At 35.6% G+C, this 23,424-nt stretch overlaps 1 protein-coding gene across 1 annotated transcript in view; it reads left to right on the top strand.

Moving 5' to 3' along the window:
* eIF2gamma (eukaryotic translation initiation factor 2 subunit gamma) overlaps positions 1-23,424 on the top strand; it is a 109,229-nt gene that overhangs the window by 78,625 nt on the left and 7,180 nt on the right. The window contains exons 8-11 of the mRNA XM_090375253.1: positions 2,983-3,117; positions 8,913-9,007; positions 9,490-9,634; positions 18,608-18,777. Coding sequence (XP_090231379.1) covers positions 2,983-3,117; positions 8,913-9,007; positions 9,490-9,634; positions 18,608-18,777 — 545 coding nt within the window. The remainder of the gene's footprint in view (positions 1-2,982; positions 3,118-8,912; positions 9,008-9,489; positions 9,635-18,607; positions 18,778-23,424) is intronic.

Genomic DNA, 23,424 nt, shown 5'->3' with positions numbered 1-23,424 from the left:
AATTTGGACATCTGAGATGAGCAGTAGTTGAATCAACTGATAACTGAGATTCAGTCAGAAAAAGTACATGGGGTTTGGAAGACTGCAAGTGGAAATGGACATCGTTGAGATTGGAATTGAGACCACGTATATTTGTGAAATGAATTAGGAAGTCCTTGGGAGGTTTAGATCTTTTCGCAGATAAGCTTGCTCTATTATTTTGACAATTCATGGTGTATTTAATAGTAAGAAAAAGTGGGTGGGACATGCTGTATGAAGTAATGAAATTTTTGGATATGGCGTACATGTGGTAAGAATATACCCAGATCCTTGACATAACGTGGCCTCGACAATGCTCCCCACATACACACTACTCGGACTCCCTCCAGTCACTATCTGGCAGAGTAGAGGTAGCAAGATTATACACTAGCTGATCCGGAAGCCTCCTAGAGAGTTACCAATAGGTTTGGTCCGGTGTACTATCTAGCGGCCGGCCTGCGAACATCGTTTTAGAGCTGTACCCTCGAAATGTAAGGAATATTGGATCTCGCCACGACATTCATCATAACCTCAAAAATCATCAATCATACTGCATGATGGAAGAGATAGGGACTTGTGTACTAGTTACAATGGAAACCAGTTAATACGAAATGCACTGGACTTTCACATATATTTCCTGTTAACCAAATATCGTGGTAAAATTTATGTCTGATTCCAAGTATGGAGAAAAATGAAGGAAACTGGGCATATAGGTGGGGATTGGTTCGCAGAAAATAATTAGTTGACCAGTAGGTACTGCAAAAATTCCAGCTATCACAGTTGTGATAACAAGATGCATCTGCAAACCCTTTTTTTTTTCCAACCATCCTTTCATGCAAGGATGGTTGAAATGAATTTGTGAATTGCAACCAAGATGCCTCCCTTATTTCATGCAAAGATAGTAATTCCAGGAATTTGTTTATTGCGACCAAGATTCCTGGAATAAAGAAAACCTTTTCCACAGATGCACGTGAGTTGCCATGAGATCGGACGTACGTGAGATAAAGCTAAGATCGGACATCTTCATGGCTTTCTGTAAGCATTTGTACAAACATATACACTGGTGTTCAAAGAAAGTGCATCATCCCTTAAAATTGTAATTGTCATCTGAATAACGTAAGTATATAACAATATTTCTTACAGCTTGCATCAGATAAGATTGGCATGCATAGGTGATGACATAATATTGCATCAGCTGTTACTTTCAGCTATATACGCACCGCTCTACAAGAGTTGCAGTCATTCCTTGCTTGTGTCAGGATGATGAGTTACGTGCAGTTGATGCCACGAAGAAAGAGTTCTATTGTTGCTTTATGTGAGGAAGGATGTTCTTCCCATCATATTGCTTATAAAGTGTCTTGTAATCAGTCGCCAGTGAGTAGATTTCTTTCCAAACTCAAGAATACTGGTTTTGCTGATAGAAAAAGAGGAACTGGATGCAAATGAGTCTCTACGCCAAAACAGGACCGTGTTTTGAAGCGCTTATTACCTTAAAAACTATAAGGCTTCTTCGTCTGAGCTTAAAAGAGAATGGGAAGAACATACAGGAGTGGTAGCAAGTGCAGTAACAGTCAGAAGACGCCTCTTCAAAAATGGACTTGTAGCCCGTCGTCCTAAGAAGAAACCCCTCTTTGCACAAAAAATGAAAAAGGCCTGAAAAAATTATACAGCAACTTTGTTGCTGTATAATTTTCTGCACAGTTACACTTAGTTTTCATTATTAGATGTGGCTGATAGATCATAAAAAAACATATCGGGCAGTACTTTATAAACAGGACCTATCAGTATCTTCACAACAATACTCCATCAAATACACTGAGGGCCACACAGGACTGGTTTATGATTAAATGGGTTAAAGGGTCAGTGTGGTCCAATAAGTAAACATCACTTTTTTTTTTTTTTTTTTTTTTTAAATGTAAGTTTTACATTTCTAAATTGATCTGGTAGCTGTTTTTCAGGAGGAATGCAGTAAAGTCTGGCTGATACTTTTGTCAAAAATTATAAAATGGTGTGATCTGGAGGGTTGAAGCCAAAGATAACCCTATTACATATTAGGTTTTTCAATTAAAATCTCTTTTTGTGCGTGCATGTATGCACACCCTACTTTTGGTAATATCATGTATATACACATTGAGAACTTGAGAATACATGTGTTCATCCTTGCTTCATAGGCATAGAGAACTTTCGTCGGCCATTTAGGCGCCTTTGCACATCTAAACAGAAGAAAGTAAAAAATCACTAAGAACAAACATACTTTGCTGTGTAAAATGTGGAACTATTTATATGATGTTTATGTAAGAGTGAGGTTAGTATATTAATTTAACATGATTAATTTCTTGAATTTATATAGATTTTTGTATATTTTTATACAAAGTGATTATAATTTGTGTTCAAATTATTCTGTTGCTGCATATAATTATGATTTTCCACCTAAGTCAAAAAACATGAATTGTATCCTGTAGATTCTGCTGGAAATGTGTGGCACCCTTCCTCACATGATTTCACTGTGCTACCACTCTATGACAGTAGTGGTTTCAACACTTGTTGCTTGTTTGGAGAGGTGTGGGTTTGAGTCACATCATAGGTTTGAAGAATGTCTGAAGATCCTTCAGTTGGGATTGTAGCATATCTTGGGTGGAGGGAGTATGATCTCCCTTGTGAATTAGTATTTCAGCTGCACAACATGTAAATCAGTGTGCGTGCACACACAACCACACATTACATAGTACACAATGGTCCAACATGGTTTAAGTTGCTAATGCACCAAAAATCCAACAACAATAACAATATTCCTCATTCCCATGGTATGTAGCTCAAGAGGCAACACATTCAAGCAAGAGACATACACAACCTCCCCCCCCCCCCTTCTCTCTCTCTCTCTCTCTCTCTCTCAACTATGGAAAAATAATTTATATATTTCTTAGGTGTTAAAAGAGAATATTATTTATATTTTGTTTTGTATAGGAACAGTTGCAGAGGGCGCACCAGTAATTCCCATTTCAGCTCAGTTGAAATATAACATTGAGGTTATTTGTGAATATATTGTGAAGAAAATACCTGTTCCACTGAGGGACTTTACATCAGAACCTAGACTAATTGGTATGTATAGATAAATACTATACTTATATTTATCCTGGGATTTAATTGTGGCTCTGTCCTTTGAAAATTGCAGTGATAGTTAAAAGTACAAAAAGTTAAAGAAATACTTGAGCATATAATATACTTTTACTATGCAGAGATTTACTGACTTCATATGCTATCTTTTAATGGCAAAAAATTTATTTCCTGTACACAAGATAAACAAGTCAAACAGAATACTTGCAGATAATTCACAAATTCAATTAAAGAAACTGTTAATCATACAACATTTCAGCATTTTGCAGAAATCTTGCTATTTTTTAAGAGCATAACCAAAATAACCTGCATCTCTATCAGGATGGGGATCTGTGCATTATGGCCTTGCAGGTTGGTAATAAGGAATCCCTCCATTGTCAAGCAATTAGCAATTATCTCTTAAATGTATCAGTTAATGTTGTACTGTTGACTGGGACAGAGATTAGATGATGTGTTGCTATTGTTGTAACCTAACGATGGCCCTATATACAGTAAGAGAGAGAGAAGCCAAAAAGTACCTCCTCCGTGTTGTGAATACTTATCACAGTTGGAGGATTGCTGAAATATCCCTACAACCCTATAATATTGTATTGGAGGGTAGGGTCAGTGTAGTCCAATTCTAGGGAATTATTTTAAAATGTAAATTTTACTTCCATGCTTGCTGCTTGGCTATTCATTTAGACAAAAAACTGTTACACATACATTTGCTAATAGAGACCATCTGTTAGCTGATGTGATGCTAGTAAGCTTCAAAGCAGTTGGCTTTAAAAAAAAAAGATTTTCAAATGTGTAGCAGATTCACTTATTTTAGTGAAGAACCATAAATAATGGTATTTTTCTCTAAACTGAACATGAGCTCAAGCTGCTGAGTGCATGACAGTTTGTCTTCATTGAGAGCAGAATGTCTCTCCAAAGCCAAAATTGAATACAGGTAAAGCATACAAAATATGATGTGTTATCACAACTGGGTTGTCAGCTCTTATATTGAGGGTATCTAGTTACTCACCAATGAAAAGGTAATAATTTCTTAATGTATGTCTGGGTAGTGGCACTTAGTGAGAATAAATAACAGTATACTTCCACTTGCAGAAAGCAAGTTTTTTTAAATCCAGGCTTTGGACTTGGAGTTAAATTTCATTGACAATGTAAAAGATTTTATATTTAGATTGCCACTACAATGGGCATTCAAACATCATTTGGCACCTAGAATTTATTAAAATTCTATATGTGCTAGCTAATGTTTTTTGAAATTCTCAGACTGAAAACCTTTATCTCTCTGTATATTTCTGTTTGGATTGTCTGATAGCTATGCTCAGGTTTCAGATGTTAGCATAACATTTAAAAGGAACAAGCAAGTCGCTTTATTCAAGCCACAAGAGAAGAACATGAACAGATTTTGTGCACATGTAAGGATAAACCTGCCTAAAGTTATCAGCTTGCTTAGATTCTTTAGAATTGCTTGCACCATAAGTTTGTTATTCAACAGCAATATAGATTTGGATATATAATGCAGTGATGCTTGCTAGTAATTGTTTGCTATGCTTTTCAATTTGGTAGCTTTTGAAATGTGCTCATCTGACTTTTCTCACCACTTTTAACATCTTTAAATAGGCTTGTCAGAGGTTTTCACTTTCTGTCATTCTAGCTAAACATTTATGCAAAGACAGCCATTGTTCAAATCAATATTGTGTTGGGCAAACATTAAATTTTGTTTCAAGTTGGAGGAAAAATACAACTGAAACCTGCAACAAACAGAGCCATGCAGAAGTTTTCAGCACAGGAAATGTAAGAAGTACATTGCAAATAAATACAATGCATACATAGTTATTGAGATAATGTGTGATGAATGTAGGACACATTTTAGTACAGTAAGTGGCAGAAGTATACTGTAAATAAAATATACTGCATACATACTGGCATATCAGTCATTATCAAGATTGATGTACCATAGGTTGGGTGACTATTTCAGTTTTTTTTTTTTAAAGAGGACATTAAGTGACATTATAATCTGATGATAATAAGCCACATCCAATCATTATTGATTACCATTGATCTGAATTATGCTGATAATTTCAGACTTTTCCATGATTGTTTTTGTAATTGGAACAAGCAAATTTTAGCAAATTTGTAATTGTTGAAATAGTGTGACATGTCATACTGTATAAATTTATATCTATTTGTTTTGTCTTTTAATTTTATATTTTAATTAATAAAATAAATGATTAGTTTATTAAGGCTGTTAATCACTGTTTACCATAATGTCTGCAGCACATCAAGCGAATTAATCCAACCGATGAACTCCATACCAAACTAATAACTGAGTTTGGTGAGAAACTTTGTTTTTGTGAATTATTGCTACAAATGATGATAATAATGAAGGTACTGATACTTGACCCTAAAGAATAACATCAACAAGCATTTATCTCAGTGTGATAATTTCTGGCCTTTGTGTTTGTTGCTTTCCAGATGTATGGTGTTATTCATGGTTGAGAACAGAAGTGAATTTAATTTTTGGAACATGCAAGACAGTAATGGCTTGTGCCTTAAAAGCCAAATAAACTCATGTTTTGCTTCATGATCCCTCCATTTTCCAAATACTGGTGGAACCTCCTTTTGTGAAACATTTAACTGTGTAAATGCATTGAGTTCATATGATTTTGAGATTCAAATGCTTTAAGTTAAAATTTAAAAAAAAGAGTAAAGTTTAGATAATAGAGATCCGCCTCCACAAGGCAGGAGCGGTAATGTTCCCCCCTACGTCTGGCTTTTCAGGCAGGAGGATGCGGCTAAGGATCAAAAAGTAACATTTTCAACTACAAGAGCAATACTGCGCAGACGAGCTTCGGCTCTTGCACCACAATACTAGTGTGCTTGTAGATAATGAATGTTGTCCGAGAGTCCTTTTTGGTTTGTTAATAATTTCTTCATCACTGGATGCCCCCTCAGTATCACCTGCTCTCACTTCATCAGCAATTTCCTCTGGTGTCAAGTGATGTAGATCCGGGTCTACATCACTTTCCTCTAGCCAGTCAGTTACGTCCTCCATTTGGTAGAAGTCGGCAGGCTCTAATACTTCAAGATCAATGTCAGGGTCACTGTCAAAAAGTGCCTTCCAGCTATGAGCCAGTGTGGTAGTTTTTGCATCATTCCAAGAGTCAGCAAAGTTGTAAATTGCTGACTTGATGTTATAATTTTTAATGTTTTGTGGACTACGCTGACCTCTTGTGTCTTTGGTTAAGTCTTTTTCCTTCTCAATGATGACAAAAACTTCTTTCAGGTACCATCGCTAGTAGAGCCTCTTGCACGAAACTATGATTCCTTGATCCATGGGTTGCATTAGGAGGGTGAAACATGGTATGGATCTTGCCATCACTGCTGACTAATTTCTCAGCAACTGGGTGAGCAGGAGCATTATCTAATGAAAGAAGAGCCTTTGAATCATTGGGAGCCACTTTTAAGATCTCTTGCTGATATCAACGTACTTCGGGGACAAATTTCTTGAAAAACCAATCAGAAAACCAATGCCATTCTTTGAATGGTAGTAGATAACAAGAAACTGCATCATGTAATCTTTCAAAACACGTGGGCATGCTGATTTTCCAACAGCCAGCTTCAGGCGATGGAGGCCATCAGCATTTGCACAGTATAAAGCTGAAAAATGCTCCTTGCTCATTTTCTTTCCAGGAGTTTTGTCTTCGTTTCTGAGGGTTTCAGTATTTTTTGGTAGGGACCACCAGAATAACCCAATCTCGTCTCCATTATACACCTGGGATAAGAGCAGGCCCTCCTTCTTTATCAGTTCATTGAGGTGCAGTCTGAAAGGCCAAACTCAATGTGTTGCAGCAGACCCGGCTTCATCGTGCTCTTTCCTGTTACACATGCCATATGGCAATTTCTAAAACGCCACAACCACCCATTACTAGCTTTGAAATTGTTAATGCCCATATGATTAGCCAGTTTCTCAGTTGCAGTATGTAAGATCACATTCACTCTGCATGAATGCTCCTGCACATACCATTTGTAAACAGCTTATTCTAGAGCTTTATCTTTGCTTACTTTCGTGTGCTTTCTGTCACTCACCAAACCCATACCTTCAATATTATACTTTAATGCAAAACTTTGGAGCTTTTCCTCTGGCCTTGCAAATATCAGAAACAGTTTGCTTTTTAACTCCATACTGCTCATAAACACTGGCCACGAAGGCACCACTCTCAAGCTTTTGACCAACACTCAAATGTACATTCTTTTAACACTTGGTTGTTTTGAAGCCATTCCTGGTCACAGAAATGATTTGAAATAATACTAACAGTGGATAAATGTTGATACAAAGTGCACTATCCTCACTGTCACAGCCAGGCTCAACCAAACAATACTGTTGCTGTGGGTGCTGACTAGTGGACGTCCTGTGAATTACGCTGACTGTAATTCATAGGAATAAATTCCACTATATCACCATTTTCTGGATCCTCGGTAAGACAAGTTGTAAAAAATACATTAGATTAACACTAAGATACTCGCCCAAATTTGCCAATTGTGACTCGTCTTACAAAGGATTGATGCAATTTCCGCTGAATGTTTTGAGTGAAACAGCACGTGCCCTCAGTGCTTCTTGTTCAGCAGCATTAGAATTGGCCTTTCATGATGTTAACGAAAACCATACATTTTTATTTAACGAGGCCAAAATACTTGTGTCCAATGTAATTATACTAGACTATTAATTGCAGAAACCATCAATTACATTTTATTCTAAGGCGCCTCCGTAGCCAGGTGGGAAGGAGCAGCAGTGCGTAGCACACGCTTCTTGATTAGACCAGGGTTCGACCCCGTCACCACCAAATACGGAGGATACGGAAAGGTCAGGGAATGACCACTGCATATCCTGGAGCAATGTGGCCTTAGTTGCTAATGCTCCTAAAAAAAAAAAAAAACAAACAAACATGAGAATTCTATTAACGTTCGCTGTCCATGTCTAATCTCCAATTTGTGGCTTTTCATGCGCATGCACAAAGACAAATAATCGCAGCCTTTTTCACGCATGTGCAGGGACAAATAATCTCTATTTAAGATTCGAGCTTACATACTCGGTAATTTCCATTTCTGTGATCACGACATGGTTGAAAAGCACTGTCAGTTTCAGGAAAATCGTTTTTCAAAATTTGTTAAATTTTTATAAATTAATTTTTTAATTGTTTTAAATTGATTTTTTTTACTATAAGCATTTTGTGTTAATCTTTTATTCATTTTAATTTCTGGAGAGTATCATACGGAAGTGTTCTGTGTATCATATTGAGGTAAAATTCTTATTCTTCTACAAATATTGATAACAATGTAGAATGTATTGAGCATCATAACTCTGTTATATACTGTCAAATAGATATAAATAACAAATGCTTTACATAATTAAATTGTTCTTAAAGACAATGTGCACACTTGTACTCATTTCTTTAAACACTGCCACTTGAACACTTGCCTTTTGCTTTTATCAGCTATTCTTAAGGATGAAAAATTAAATCAATGCCAAAGCTGTACCGATATTTTGTACTAAAGCACATCTGGGTGCAAACTGAAAGCAAAGCTATAAGCAGCATGCCAAAATGAATGAAAATTCATAAGTGACAAAGTTCAAAGAGATTAGACAAAATTGATTTTTGTCTAATCCCACAGTATATTGGTATTTAAAATTTTTTTGTCCCAACTATTACTGCTGCTCTTTTTTTATCTATATTTCTGCAGCTGTCAACTTTCTCTTACTTGTTTTTTATTTCCCCAAATTCCTTTAGTGATCCGATCATTTGATGTTAATAAACCAGGTTGTGAAGTGGAAGACCTGAAAGGAGGAGTAGCAGGAGGAAGCATTTTACGTGGTGTCTTAAAGGTAATAGAATTAATAAAAGAGAAGAGAATCTGGTTGTGATAAATAGCCTATACGTATGAACTGTATCACAAAAAAGAGGAATTTTGATTTTTTTTTAATATATATTATAGAAGAGGCAAGCAATAGTTTTTAGTGTCCAAATGAGTTCATTAACATGTTAATAGAGGAGGCGGTACTGGATTATATACAAACAAGTACTAATCATTGTACATTTATTAGTAATAGTTATCAATAAAATTATAAGCTGCAATACATAATAAAAAAATAATGCAAGACAGGAATTTTAGCCAGAAAGAGTTTCACTTTTTTTTTTTTTTTTTTTTTTTCATGATATTTTTACCCATTCCACCAATTTTAATTCCACCAATGTGTACAATATATGCATGCCAAATAATTTTTACTTTTGTTCACCTCATCCTCCTTTTACAAATGCTTGGTAAAATTGATTTAGTTGAATTTAACTGTTTGGAATTCCTTGTTAGGTTGGCCAAGAAATAGAAGTAAGACCAGGCATAGTATCAAAAGACCAAGAGGGAAAGTTGATGTGTAAACCAATATATTCATGTATTGTGTCACTGTTCGCAGAACATAATGATTTGCAGTTTGCAGTACCAGGTGGATTAATTGGTAAGTTATTTTTGTACCTCTTTGCAAACGAGGTTTCTTATTATTTTAAAGTACAATATAATTTTTTTATCAATATTGCTAATTACATAGGCCTGTGATAAATTTATTGCATGTTGTTTTGTTTTTATATGAAATAGATTTTTCATGAAACATGTTTATTTTTACACAATTGGGTAAAATTGATTGAAACGGTTCAGGTTTGAGGAAAAGTTGACTTCTTCATTGAGACCATACTTCCTGGATTGGACTTCTCCTCATTTTTAATCTTCATAGTGGACCTACAAGTGTCAGTTGGATCCTCAGAGATCATCGCAACCTTATGTTAGGACTTAGTATCACATACCTTCATAGCATTGCATATTGAGAACAAATTGGTCCTCTACGAGGGAATTTGGGATAACTGTACATCAACACTGTTAGTGATACAGCATTGTAAATAGATTGCGGGGTTATGGAAAGCTGGCTGGCATAGCATAATAAAATAAATAAATAAAAAATAAATGCAAACAGTGTTCTTGGGGGCTTTAGCTATCCCTTCCTCACCGTGGATGCGCCAATTACTTAAAGAATTCCTACAGTCTCCAACGGGATTAAAACCCAAGCCTCTCCAAACGAGTTATAAGTGGCGAATATACTCTACTGTTACGTAGAATTTTTCTTGGTCACCCCCCTAGATTTTATACTATGAACCAGGAGTTTCAGTGGGATGTAATAGTAATAGAGGCATAGGTGATGTAAGAAAGCAAGCGTATGAGCTTATGTAGCATTAGCCAAAAAATAAAATAAAAAATAAAAAATTTACAACCATTCCCTCTAAAAGTTTGTCCAGTACCTCCTTGAATTTATTTAAGCTATCAACTTCCACAATGACAGATGGAAGTTTGTTCCAGCAATTAACCACCTACTGGCTAAAGGCAAATTTCCACACATCTATTCCACAACTGTCTTTGCTGAACTTGAATTTATACCTCCTTAGGTTTGTAATCTGAGCAGGTGGAAGAATCCCATTAGAATTCAGCATGCTCAACCCATTCGAGGCCTTATACACCTCAATCAGATCACCTCGGTGCCTAGTCTCCAGCCGCTGCAATTTGCAGAACTTAAGCCTCTCTTGGTAAGAGGATCCCTTCATTCCCCTCACCAGTCTTGTTGCCCTTCTCTGTACATGCTCAGACAAATCTACATCTTTCCTAAAATGAGGCCTCCAGACCTGTATGCATACTCAAGGTGTGGCCTGACCATTGCTTTATACAAAAGGGTAATCACCTCCTTTTCCCTGCTAGCAAAATTCCTGTATATCATTGACAAAACCCCATGACCTGCTCTTGCAGCCTGTCTGCATTGCTCAGAAAACTTCATATCTGACTGCACAATTACTCCCAGGTCTTTTTCATTTTCTACCACCCTAAGTGTAGTACTACACAGTTGGTATTTTCTTCTGGGGGTTACTTCTACCTATATGCAGTACTTTGCATTTGTCAATGTTAAATTTCAGTTGCCACAAATTTTCTAGATCCTGTTGCAGTAGCACACTGCCATTACTGTCATTAATAATCCTGCCAACCTTTATATCATCTGCAAACTTTGACACTAAGCCTGATATATCATTATCATTGATAGATATACAAAACAACGGTGAGCCCAACACCAAACCCTGTGGCACTCCACTAATAACATTAGTCCACGAAGAGCAGCATCCATTGATTACCACTCTGTCTTCTCCCACTCAACCACTCTTTTATCCATTGTAACAACTTACCCTTAATACCATTCTGACCCAATTTGTATGGTAGTCTTCCATGTGCAACAGTGTCAAAAGCTTTCCTTAAATCCAAGTATATGATATCAGAATTATTTTTTGCATCCAGTTCCTTTGTAACCACATCACAGTATCCAATCAAATTTGTCATACAAGACTGTCCGTTAACAAACCTGTGCTGTGTCTGAATTATTGCTGCAGTCTTGGCTAGATGATCCTGCAATGCATCTTTAACCAGTGACTCCATTATTTTCTCCAGAACAGAAGTTAAACTAACTGGTCTGTGATTACTCGTGTCACCCTTCAATCCCATTTGTGAATTGGAGATACAAATCTGGATATGTGCAATATATTTGCACATCTCCAGTCCGCAGGGACTTCCCCTGAGTCCAAGGATGCTCTCATAATTATGGCTAAGGGTTTGTTTAGTTCCTTTGCCGCCTTTAATATAACTGGATAGATCCCATCCACCCCAAGTGCCTTATTTATGTTTATCTTCAACAATTTCTCCTCTACTTTGCTCTCAGTTATTACAAAATCATTAAGCACCCTGTTACAATTTGATAAACTTCTGCCATTTTCCTTTCTTAATAACCCAAAAGTATTTTACATCTACATTCATGTGTGAGTGTTGATGCAGAATATTCATTCAGTTTGTTTTCTATCTGAGTAGGATCATCAACAGTTGAACCATCGATATCAAGTGAACCAATCTGATTCATCCCCTTCCTTTTAGAGTTTTTATATTAGATGGGCAAAGTCCAATTCAGGAAACTGCTTTGGCTGAGAATCTCTCAGTAAATCATGAAGTGAACATTAGAGAGAAGCAATGGTCAGATTTTATTTCATTTAACATTTTATACCAAAAGGATTAAAGTGAAAAGGTGTTGTTAACAATTTTTTAGGAAGTAAGGATGCAGTTACAACCATGTTGTCAGCAGCATGTTCAATAAATTCAGAATATGGTTGTAATGTGAACTTCATTTCTTACCCACTCATTTGGGGTTTTGCTGAAAATGTCAGTACTGTTTGTGACAAGTAAAGAGAATGGTTTCATTAAAATATCAAGGAAATGGAAAGGCAGTATCAGGGAATATGGAACATCAGAATGATGCATGATTACTCCTTTTATGTATTACTTCTAGAATCTCAACGGGAGATTCTAGAAGTAATACATAAAAGGAAAGCAACAAAACAGATTTCACAATGAAAGTCGGGATAAATTATAATATTCATTTCACATCAATATTCTTTCATAAGTTTCTTTTTTATGTATTTCCTTTAAGACTTTCAGTGGCTGCAATGTATAATCATGTATATTTCTCCCAGGCCCGTGAATTCTATATGCTGACTTTTAAAAAAGTTTAATACTTTAAGAATTTTTAGTTTCCAAATTTATATTATTTTTGATGGATAAATTTTATTTACACTTGCTCCATATTTGATAACGTTAGCTAGGAGAATGTTGTATTTTTTTAATTCTTATCAAATTTTTTATTTTTGTAATAATTGCAAACTTTAAGTGCTGTTCTTTACTTATAAATAAAAAAAAAATACACGTATTGAAGTTTTATCATTCTAGTGATACTCTTACATCCCAACCCAAACATTTACTAATACACTGAGGGACCAAGTACTACTCATATGGTGATGCCCCCCTACTGGTTGGCACAGTGCCAAAAGTATTGAGAAGCGTAATAGTTATTAGTTATTATTTTGCATTATGATATAAAATGTTCGTTGCATTAATATGTCATTTATATTAGTGTATTCTTTTTTCATTTTGTAAAAATTCATTTGGTGATGTTAAAAAAAACGCTGGGCTATTTTTGAAATCAACCTAGGTGAATTATGAAAAAATTACTTATAGAACCAAAGTAACTTTCAAGAAGTTTAAATTTGTAGACATGCATTATTGTAGTAACTCTCTGGACATATTTTGTATTAAGTCATCCTACTGCATAAGCTATCTTATGCAATAGGATGGCTCATTTGCTTAGTGATAATTGTTAACAAAGGCAAAACTCAGTATACTATACCCAAATCTATATATTGTTCATTTCATTTTTCTTTATTGTTAAAAAAAAAAAAAAAAAAAAACCCTTAAATATTACATTATAAATTCTGATTTATTCTCCATTGACATTTTTACTATCAAATAGCATCTAGTCATCTTCAGTATTTAGGATGAAATTGCTGTCCAGTACATGCTTCACTGCCAACTCCCTGGATTACAGTCCAGGTTGTGATGCTCTATTATATGATTCAGATTTTGTTTTGGTATTTAGTAGTAATAGTAGCAGCAGCATCTATGCGTTTTCTGTGATTTCTGCCCTTGTATTGCACTTGTCTAGTTTTTATTAAATGTTTCTGCTTAATTTTCGTAATTGCTTGCTCACTTAAAAAAATTATTGGGACCCCTGGAGTTTATCTGAGGATTTTTTTTTCCTGTGTGAATATTATTTGTTTCAAATGTATTGGGTGTCAGACGGCTATTCCAGAATTTTAAAAATTCTTCTATTTCTTATGTTAAGTTTAGAAGCAATTTGCAATGCTTTGGATGGAAGCATTCCATCTTCTTCAAATATGGTTAATGCAAACAAATTAAGTATTTATGGAGTGGATGGAATTTAAATATAGATACTAAAAATTTTTGTCCGTCTTCATGTGAATGTATTTTCAGTCGAACAAAATGAAAGGGAATCCAAAAGTTGTCTACTCCCATTCATCTTCAACATTTAGATTTCTGGACAGGATTATGTATCTTTACTGGGGATAATCCTGACTTCTAACCTTTCTTAGAATAAAATGCCCATCACAAATATTGCTTCCTCCACATCAAAAAAAAGCTATAAAATCCTGTTCTTCTGGTAGTGTTCTGGAGAGAGAATTACAGTATATGTTGATCCTTTCAAGCAAGAGTATACATCCCCCTTTTTATCCCCTTGATAAGAGATCATAACACAAGGTAAAAGTTTTGCTTCCTTACCCCTCCCCAAGAAGAATCCACTATAAACTGTAGTACAATAGTTTCCTTGCCATGGCATTGTTCATTAGCAGAATTATGAGGAGGTATATTTTGGAATATGTACATAGTTTGTTTAATTCATGTTCAAAATAGCTTCCTTTTTTGAGGATCGGTTTCTTATGATATGCAGACTTGTGAAGATTGCCCAGTGAAATATTTTGGCGTACATCTGTTGGATGTATCCTTTCCAATATTCCAAATATGCAAGATTATTTTAATTTTTACAGTTTTCAAAATAACACTAGGATGGAATTGTTAGCTCATGTACAACATGTGGGCCACGAACTGAAAGCTGAATACCTTAAAATTTTTAATTAAATTAGGTGGTTATATCACAATAGCTATATCAAAACTCAAATTAGAAGACATGGAACTTTGGAACATTTTCCAATGTGTACAAAGGGTACTAGGAAAGTTTTGCAATATGACGCAACAATGGATCACAGGAAGCTGCTTGTTGCTGCATGTTGAGACATGTTCATACGTGCATAGTAGCCGCCGCGCCAAGTCGATGGGCTCGGTTATTCATTAGTAGTGAGAGTGTAAAGTGCTTGCGATGGCATCGTGGTCACGAAATGAGATAAGGACAGTTTTGCGGTATAATTTCGTGCGTGGTTTAACCATAGACCAGTGCTTAGAAGAAATGACTCTTGCACTAGATGATGATTGTCCACATCGTACAACGATATTCAGGTGGTATAGAGAATTTCAAAGGGGAAATTTCACTCTGGAGGATTCTGAGAGGCCGGGAAGGCCACGAACGTCAGTTACGGAGGAAAACGTTACTGCTGTGAGGAAAATGCTTGACGAAAACAGGCGAGTGACCTACCAACAGATAGAGGATACTTTGGGCCTAAATGCACCAGCAATTCGTTCGATTCTGCAAGATCATTTGCACGTGAAGAAACTTTGTTCTCTCTGGGTGCCGCATCAACTGACTGAAGAGCAGATGACACGACGTGTGACTTGGTGCCGGGAGATGTTAAAAAAGTTTGATAAGGGACAATCTCGGTATGTGAACAACATCGTGACAGGTGACGAGACTTGGCTGTACTATTACGATCTGCCGACCAAGGCTCAAAACCAAGTTTGGGTCTTTGATGATGACGACACACCCGTAATTGTCAGAAAATCCCGATCTGTAAAGAAGAAAATGATAGCTGTATTTTTCAAATCGAGTGGAATTGTGGAACGTGTCGTTCTGGACACGCAGAAGACAGTCACAGCTAAGTGGTATACTGAACAATGCCTGCCTAAAGTCATTGGATCTATGAAGAACCTGCGGCCAAAGTCAAGAATGGACACCTGGTACCTCCATCACGATAATGCTCCAGCTCACCGCGCCAAAGCCTGCACCGAATATTTGACCACGACAGGACTGAAACTTCTCGAGCACCCTCCCTACAGGCCAGACCTTGCTCCCTGCGACTTTGCACTGTTCCCGCATGTGAAAATGAAGCTAAAAGGGAGGCGGTTTTCCAGTGATGAGGACCTTCTACGGGCTTGGGACAACGAGTGTGCTTTACTCCCTAGTGAAACTTGGCAGAACTGGTTTAAAGATTGGTTTCGGAGGATGGAGAGGTGTATTGAATGTAGAGGAAATTACTTTGAAAAAATTAAATATACAAAGCTGTATTGCAAAACTTTCCTAGTACCCTTTGTATTTTTAGAACTTTCAAAAGTGTAGTCCATTTCTTGCATTTCAGTGTTATAATTATGTGCCTAACTGTCTTAATTTTGATTTTATTCTTTCGTGCATGTTTCGTTCTGTGATTACCTTACCAGAAATGTTTAAAAATAGGCAATGTCTTAATAAATTTACATTTTTATTATCTCATTTAATCCTTCATTACAGTGAATATCAGTTTAATTAAATTTTCACCATGACGGAAATATTTCCAGGTTACAGTGATCCTGTTTAGTAAACTTAAATTTGCTAATCTATCTACCAAGCAAGCTAGATGTCTATCCATTTAGATTTCTGGACAGGATTATGTACCTTTACTGGGGATAATCCTGACTTCTAATCCTTACTTTCTTGGAATAAGAAGCCCATCACAAATATTACTTCCTCTGCATCAAAAAAGGTCAAAATCCTGTTCTTCCGATAGTGATCTGGAAAGAGTTACCGTATATGTTGATACACATCTTATAAAAACTTTTTTATCTGAAACCAATGAAATCAGGTTTAATGTGTTGACAGTTGCATTTAATTCTGTATATATATTAATTACAATTTATATGAGCTTGAAAATGTATAATTTATAGGATTTTTTTTCCCCCTGCTCTATGATGGGTACTTTTACAAAAGTGCAGGTGGTGGTTGGTTGAGAAACTCTGACTACAAGTGTTCAGGATTGCAGTTTTCTGGAGTTCCATGTAAGTGTTATCTGGGAGGCCTATTGATGCTAGGTTCTTATGGCACCATGAAGTCATTACTTGTTCCATATACTACATTTCTTTGACTGCCTTATCTTTTCCTCATAAGTTTTAATATTATTATTAAGAGCTAGCATAATGTGGGTTTAACTTTCTTCCATGCCGTTTTTCTACTTTAGATATGCAATGGAACCTTTCTCTGAACCTAAGATAAGCAAAACGGGAAAAAAAATCCTTCAGATGTGAATGGAGAAAATGGATTTTCAATCCATCATTGCTCTATAGTATGTAATTTTTGGTTTTAACATTCCCTAAGGAATTAACACAGCAATTTTGAATGCCATCCATGGGCTTTTCGGTATAATTGTAGATGTTATTGAAATTTCTGTTATTCATTAATGTTCAGATTTCTGGACCAATCAAATTGCCTGCTTTTGTCTTGGACTATGCTTTTTCAAATAGATAAATGCATGCATCCATGCTTTTAAATAGATAAATCCATAAATAAATAAATCCTTTGCTAACTCTGTCAAAGGTTTTCATAAATCTTTTTAATGTGGAGTGGAGACAAGAGAGTGAAACACTTTTTTTTGGCTTTAAACTTTGTCTAACAGACCAGTCTTTAACCAAGTAATGGCAGTCATTGGCTTCTCATTCCACTCATATAAAAATAAAATAATAAAAAACCCTACTTTTTAAAGCCTAGCTGCATTCCTCGAAGTGCAATGAATTTCAGATCACTGTAGAAGTTATATTCACCTTAACTTATGGCTCTTGGAAGCATACATTCTCTCCATGAGAATCTGATATTGTATTGTGTTTTTGTCCCACCTCATCCGTTAGTCCATTTATTCCATATATACATAAAGTAATGCTGTTTTTGTTGCCTTATGAAACAGTTATTTTTTTGCTCTTTTCAAGAAGATTGTACTTTTCATTGTTTGGCTTGATTTGTGGAGAGATTCACATCTCTGATAAAGTCACTCAATTATGTTTGTAATACTAAACAAATGCTGATGCAGATGATTGGAAGTCTCCAGATTACATTCATAAGACCATGGCAATTCAGTTTGAAGTTCAGATTCTTTCTCATCCAAGGTCCATGTGTCAGGTGATAAGTACACATCCATTAATGCCATTTTGTGTGGAGAGAAAGTGATTTCCCACTTTGTATCCAAATACAAGTTGTATACCATCTTGATCAGAGGAGGCAATATTTTATTTTGGATATTTTGATGTTATTTCAACGTGCACATAAAAAATGCGTGAGGCATATTAACCCCCAAGACATCCTATAAACAAATGCAAGGCAATTTATGATTAATTTACTGCAGTTAATTAAACAAGCACAAAACCAAGAAGTCAGCTGTTATTAAAGCAGGAATAGCAGATACACTTGCAGAATTAATCTATAATAAAGCACGTGTACAACAAAAAGGAACAATGAAAAGTATTGCAGTGTGACAAATGACTGGCTGCAAGTCTCAAATTAAACATGAGGTGTGATATAATGTTGCTGCCATCCTGTTTGGAACAAATGAAGTTCACAAAAACAGTGAGAGGGAACAGTACAGAGTAATTTTCATAAACAGATCATATGAATACATTATACTCATGTAACAACACAGTAAGGCAAAAATCATTTTATTTTTAGGCTATCAGAATATTAATCATAGGTCACCAACTAAAGACCAATGATTGGGAACCACTGTTCTGACTGATTATGTAATTTAACTGAATTTAAAATATTTTTATTGTAACTTGTCTAATGTTGTGCTAATAAATTTTGTATAATGAAATTTTTCAGGGGTAGGTACAAAAATCGACCCTACTTTATCAAGAGCTGATCGTATGGTTGGTCAAGTGTTAGGGGCTGTGGGAGCCCTGCCTGAAATATTTACAGAGTTGGAAATATCATATTACCTTCTGCGTAGACTTCTTGGTGTTCGTACAGAAGGAGATAAGAAGGGTGCCAAGGTATGTTTATATTTCGCTATTTTGTATTGTGTTGCTTATACCACAAAAGCACTTGGCTGTTTCATTTAATCATCACTAATGTTTGCTGTCACAGGGTGTTGTAGACACTGCTTTAATAGCGCACAAAACCTGATGTTGATTGTACATATCAGAATATCAACACTTCTCTATTTCTTTTTGGGTGTTATTAAGTATGCAGATAGCAGATCCCTGTTCTGGCTCCACGTGCCAGGGATTTTAACCAACTAGTGGCAGTATGTATTATTATGTTTTACATAAATTATTTGTATGGTATTTAGGTGGCAGGGTTGCTGGGACTGCCAATTTTAATATATACAGGGTGATTCAGGAGGAATAGTAAATATTTTGGGAGGTTATAGTATCGATTATTCTGAGTAAAAAAGTTTGTATAAACATGTGTCTAATTCTCAATAGATATGGAGATACTGCTGTTCGAAACTGGTGCGTACAGCTCCCTGAATCACACGTAACCAAGAAGCAGTTATAACCTGATGCTGTTTGGTGTTAAGAACGGCACACATCTTCACACATGTTGAATATGCCGATATGGTGTTTGTCTACGGTTTTTATGGTGGAAGTGCTACTGCTGCCTGTAGAAAATACCATCAAGGGTTTCCTAACCGCAGAATATCGAATTCAAGAGCGTTTACTGGTGTTTACACCAAGTGAACAAAATGTGAGTGAAATAGAACACATTCTTCAGTCAGTAAAACTTAATTATACTATTCGCACATGAAGAATTTCTACGTCTGTTGGTGTTCCACAGACAAGTATGGGGAACATTATGTGGGCACGGCTTATATCCATTTCACATACAATGGGTGCAACGCCTTCAACCAGGAGCCAGCGCCCAGCGTTTGGAATTTTGTTGGTGGATAAATGCTAATTGCTGATTAATTCCATTAATACTGTTCAGTGATGAAGCTACCTTCTCCTGTGACGGTATCAGCAACACCCATAATGCTCATAGGGGGTTAGGTGAAAATCCACGTGCCACCATAGAAACAAATTTTCAACATCATATCTTTGTAAACGTGTAGTGCTGTATCGTTGACGATCAGTTGATTGGAGCTGTTGTGTTACAAAATTGTCTTACAGGGTCCATTTCATTGGTGGATGTTCCTTGGCTACAAGGATTGTTATGTACTTTCAGCATGATGGAGCTCCTGCACATTATACCCGTCTGGTGATACAATATTTAAATTGAACTTTCCCTGAATGATGGATTGGCCGCAGTGGTCCCATTCATTGGCCACCAAGTTCTCCAGACTTTTGTTTGTGCAGTTGGATGAAAAGCACAGTATACAAAGAAAAAGTGAATACAAGAGATGGATTGCTCGCTCGCATTTTGGATACTACTGCTGCCCTCAAAGGAATGCCAAGACAATCTCATAAGAACAACACGTCATATTACCACTTTTCTTGTTATGGGAAGTGTACATTATTAATGTCCTCATAATTGCTTATGAGCAATTATGAGGACACCAATAATGATCAACAAACATCTATTATTAACGCATAAAATTTTACACATTTTTAAAAATGAACAAGAATTTTGTCTTATTAAAAAAATTTACATTTACAAGGTTTCTCTGTTCCTCCTTTTCAAATGAAACCCACTTAATTTAATATTAAAATTGCCCAATCATCACAAAGTCTTACAGAATGTATGTAATAAAATCCTTAAACATAATATTAATATGTAGTTATAAATAAAAACATCATAAATTTAATGTGATTGTTGGGTTTGTTTTTTTGCTGAACAAAGTGTAGCAATGTTTGGTTCTTCGTAAGACAAACAGCCACAGAGCCTCAAATTTGGTTCTGCATCAAGTTTGTTCTGGTATTGCGACTTCAACAAGGTATAAATTGCTAAAGCTCTCTCACGCATATACGTAGTTGAAAATGGCAGCAGGATTTTCACAGCTTTTGTGCTGTGATGGGTATTCCAATCATTCTGTATTTAATCCAAGCTCAAAGGTTATAAGATTTTCAGTCTTGAAGTTCAAATGCGTTTGATATATCAAAAATGTTTTCTTTTTAGGTCAGCCATTGCCACAAAAGACTCATCAAATGGATTACAAATCCAGTTCAAATTTTTTGATATTTGTGGAAAATACTTTCTAAAAGTGACCTGTAGGAAGTTGAGATGCTCTTCAATATTTTTCTTAACAACTTTGTCCAGAGTCAGTTCATTTTCAGTTAAAAAAATTATGTAACTTTCGGTACTGTTATCAATAAAGATGTCCCAAATTTCTGATTTTTTTATCATGCTTTCCACTCAGTCTTGAATAGTGACAACCTTGTATTGATAAATCAGTTCATTAATGATAAATCTGACAAATAATTTTGAAGCCATATTTGGTCTGTTGTACACCCACTGGGATGAAAAGGATGATCCACGAAGAAAAGAATTAATTCTTGTCTTAATTTAAATAGATGTGTAATTACTTTGCCACTCTAATATCCATGTGTGTCGAAAGGGTCACGTGCTCATTTCTTTATACTGCACAACATTGAAATCCAACACGATGTGGCACGGCACGGACACTAGCAATGTTTACTGGAGTTTGTCTGACATGTGACTGAATAGTGCGATATATATTGGCACATTCGCACCCAATCCCCCCCCATTGTCCGTCTAATAGAAACCTTTGAAATTAATTAAAGATTCTATATCCACGTTGAAATCAATGCCTAGCGTCGACAACCAGCAAGCTTAAATTAAAAAGCAGTGGGTTAAAACAACCAGCACTAACCAATTCCGATATGTTTTTACAGACACCATTGTCTACTTGTGACTTAGTGTGGGGGTGAATCACTTTTTCCATTAATGGGTTAGTTATGGATGATAACCAGTGTGTGTGTGTTTTTTTTTGTTTTTTTTTTAACATTTAGCTCAGTAATAGAAATCATACAGTGTATGATTTCTATTATTAAACCAAATACAATGTAGTTTTCAAAATTATTAAGTTTCACTTAATGTTAACTGCAGATGGAAAACCTAGATTAATTCGGATATCAGAAATTAATGGGTGTTAGCAATTACTGTCTTTTTTTTTGAGGCCATGATTTAAAATATAATGCATATTTTACGAACCGTGCAGACTGCAATTTGTTGTAGAAAGAAAAACAGTAAGAAACATTTTTAAAAAAGGGTATTTACTGACATAAAATCAATGATAAAATGCAAAGTTATATTTTCAGAAACAGAATAAGTATAAATCTTTAAACTGAAGCAATGAAAAGTTAGTTTTATATATTCCAAAACTATTTCTTTGCTGTCATACTGGTATTGCTTTTTTTTCCTTCTTTTTTTTTCCCCCTTTAATATTTGATACAATAAGGAACTGATGGGTATACCCAATCCCCGTCCATTTTAGTAGACAATTTTGAATGTAACAAATTGGATGGTTATGAAGGGCAATTTTTAAATACATCAGAATGAATCGAGAAACGTTGTTTCAAATTCGATTAATAAAACATGGACTAAGCAACTACTTCTACTTATTTATTAGCACTTTACAGATAAATATATATAAAAAAGAGCTGTTGTTACTTTGAGATAAAATCTTTGAGATAATAAAATCTATATATATATATATATATATATATATATATATTTTTTTTTTTTTTTTTTTTTTTGACATCATGCTTTATCTGCTGGAAGAACCCATTCACAGATGGATACATCATAGCCATGAAGGAAAGTGCCTATGCAATTTTCAGTAAATTTTTTTCCTTGCCAGCATTTCTCTATTGTATTCCTGTTTGAATGCAGTTTGACACTTTTGTCTCATATTGCATGTTTCACATAAATCCATAAATGTTTGAAATTAAAATTTAGAGTATCCATGATTAAAACTTCTGTATTCCAAGTTTTCTTTACCTCACCATGAATTCCTACAGCAACGGCAGTTCCAATAATTGCCTGGAGGCCACAGGTGCGAGTAATGCATACTCAGTTGAGTGATATCTGTACTTCCCCTAGGGATCAGCAAGCTTAATTTGTTAAAGTAAGCTAGGGGATTAACACAAGAAGTGATGATGTTGTTCATACGCTGTTAATTATGCCCTCCCATTAACTTACAGGGACACCTGTCTTGCATGATTGCCGTATAAGGGTGTGAAACCCAAACCACAACTAAATATAAATTTAACTATTTTGTAGTTTACAAAAATATACCTATGTAAATCTAAGTAGACACCACTACAGAATTTTTAGTGTGAACCCCTGGAACACCTTCGTGAACCAGCAGTTGGGAACCGCTGTTCTATACGATGCCATGTTTCATCAGAACTCTCTTTATAATAAGTACAGAATGGGCATGGGGCATTGTCATGTGACAAGAACCAGCTGCCTTCCTAGGAAATGGATTTTAAGTCTTTGAAGCACCTCTACATAAAACACAACATGGACTCTCTCTTCCCCCCCCCCTTCCTTTGGATACAAATTCTTTGTGAATCACTTGTTTGTTGAAAAACATCATCAGCAACACCTTGATTTTGGAATTCTATAAACAAAATGTTTTAGGCCTTTGTGATGATTTTGAAGTCCACTGCATGATCTGATGCTCCTCTTCTGGGTCATACTGAAACACCCAACACTCATCTCCAGTGGGCGCC

Source organism: Mastigoproctus giganteus, chromosome 1, assembly GCF_048544385.1.
Source record: "Mastigoproctus giganteus isolate SK-2022 chromosome 1, ASM4854438v1, whole genome shotgun sequence".
NCBI lineage: Eukaryota > Metazoa > Arthropoda > Arachnida > Uropygi > Thelyphonidae > Mastigoproctus > Mastigoproctus giganteus.
Note: the sequence above shows the minus strand (reverse complement) of the source record. Positions and strands in the feature narration are given on the sequence as shown.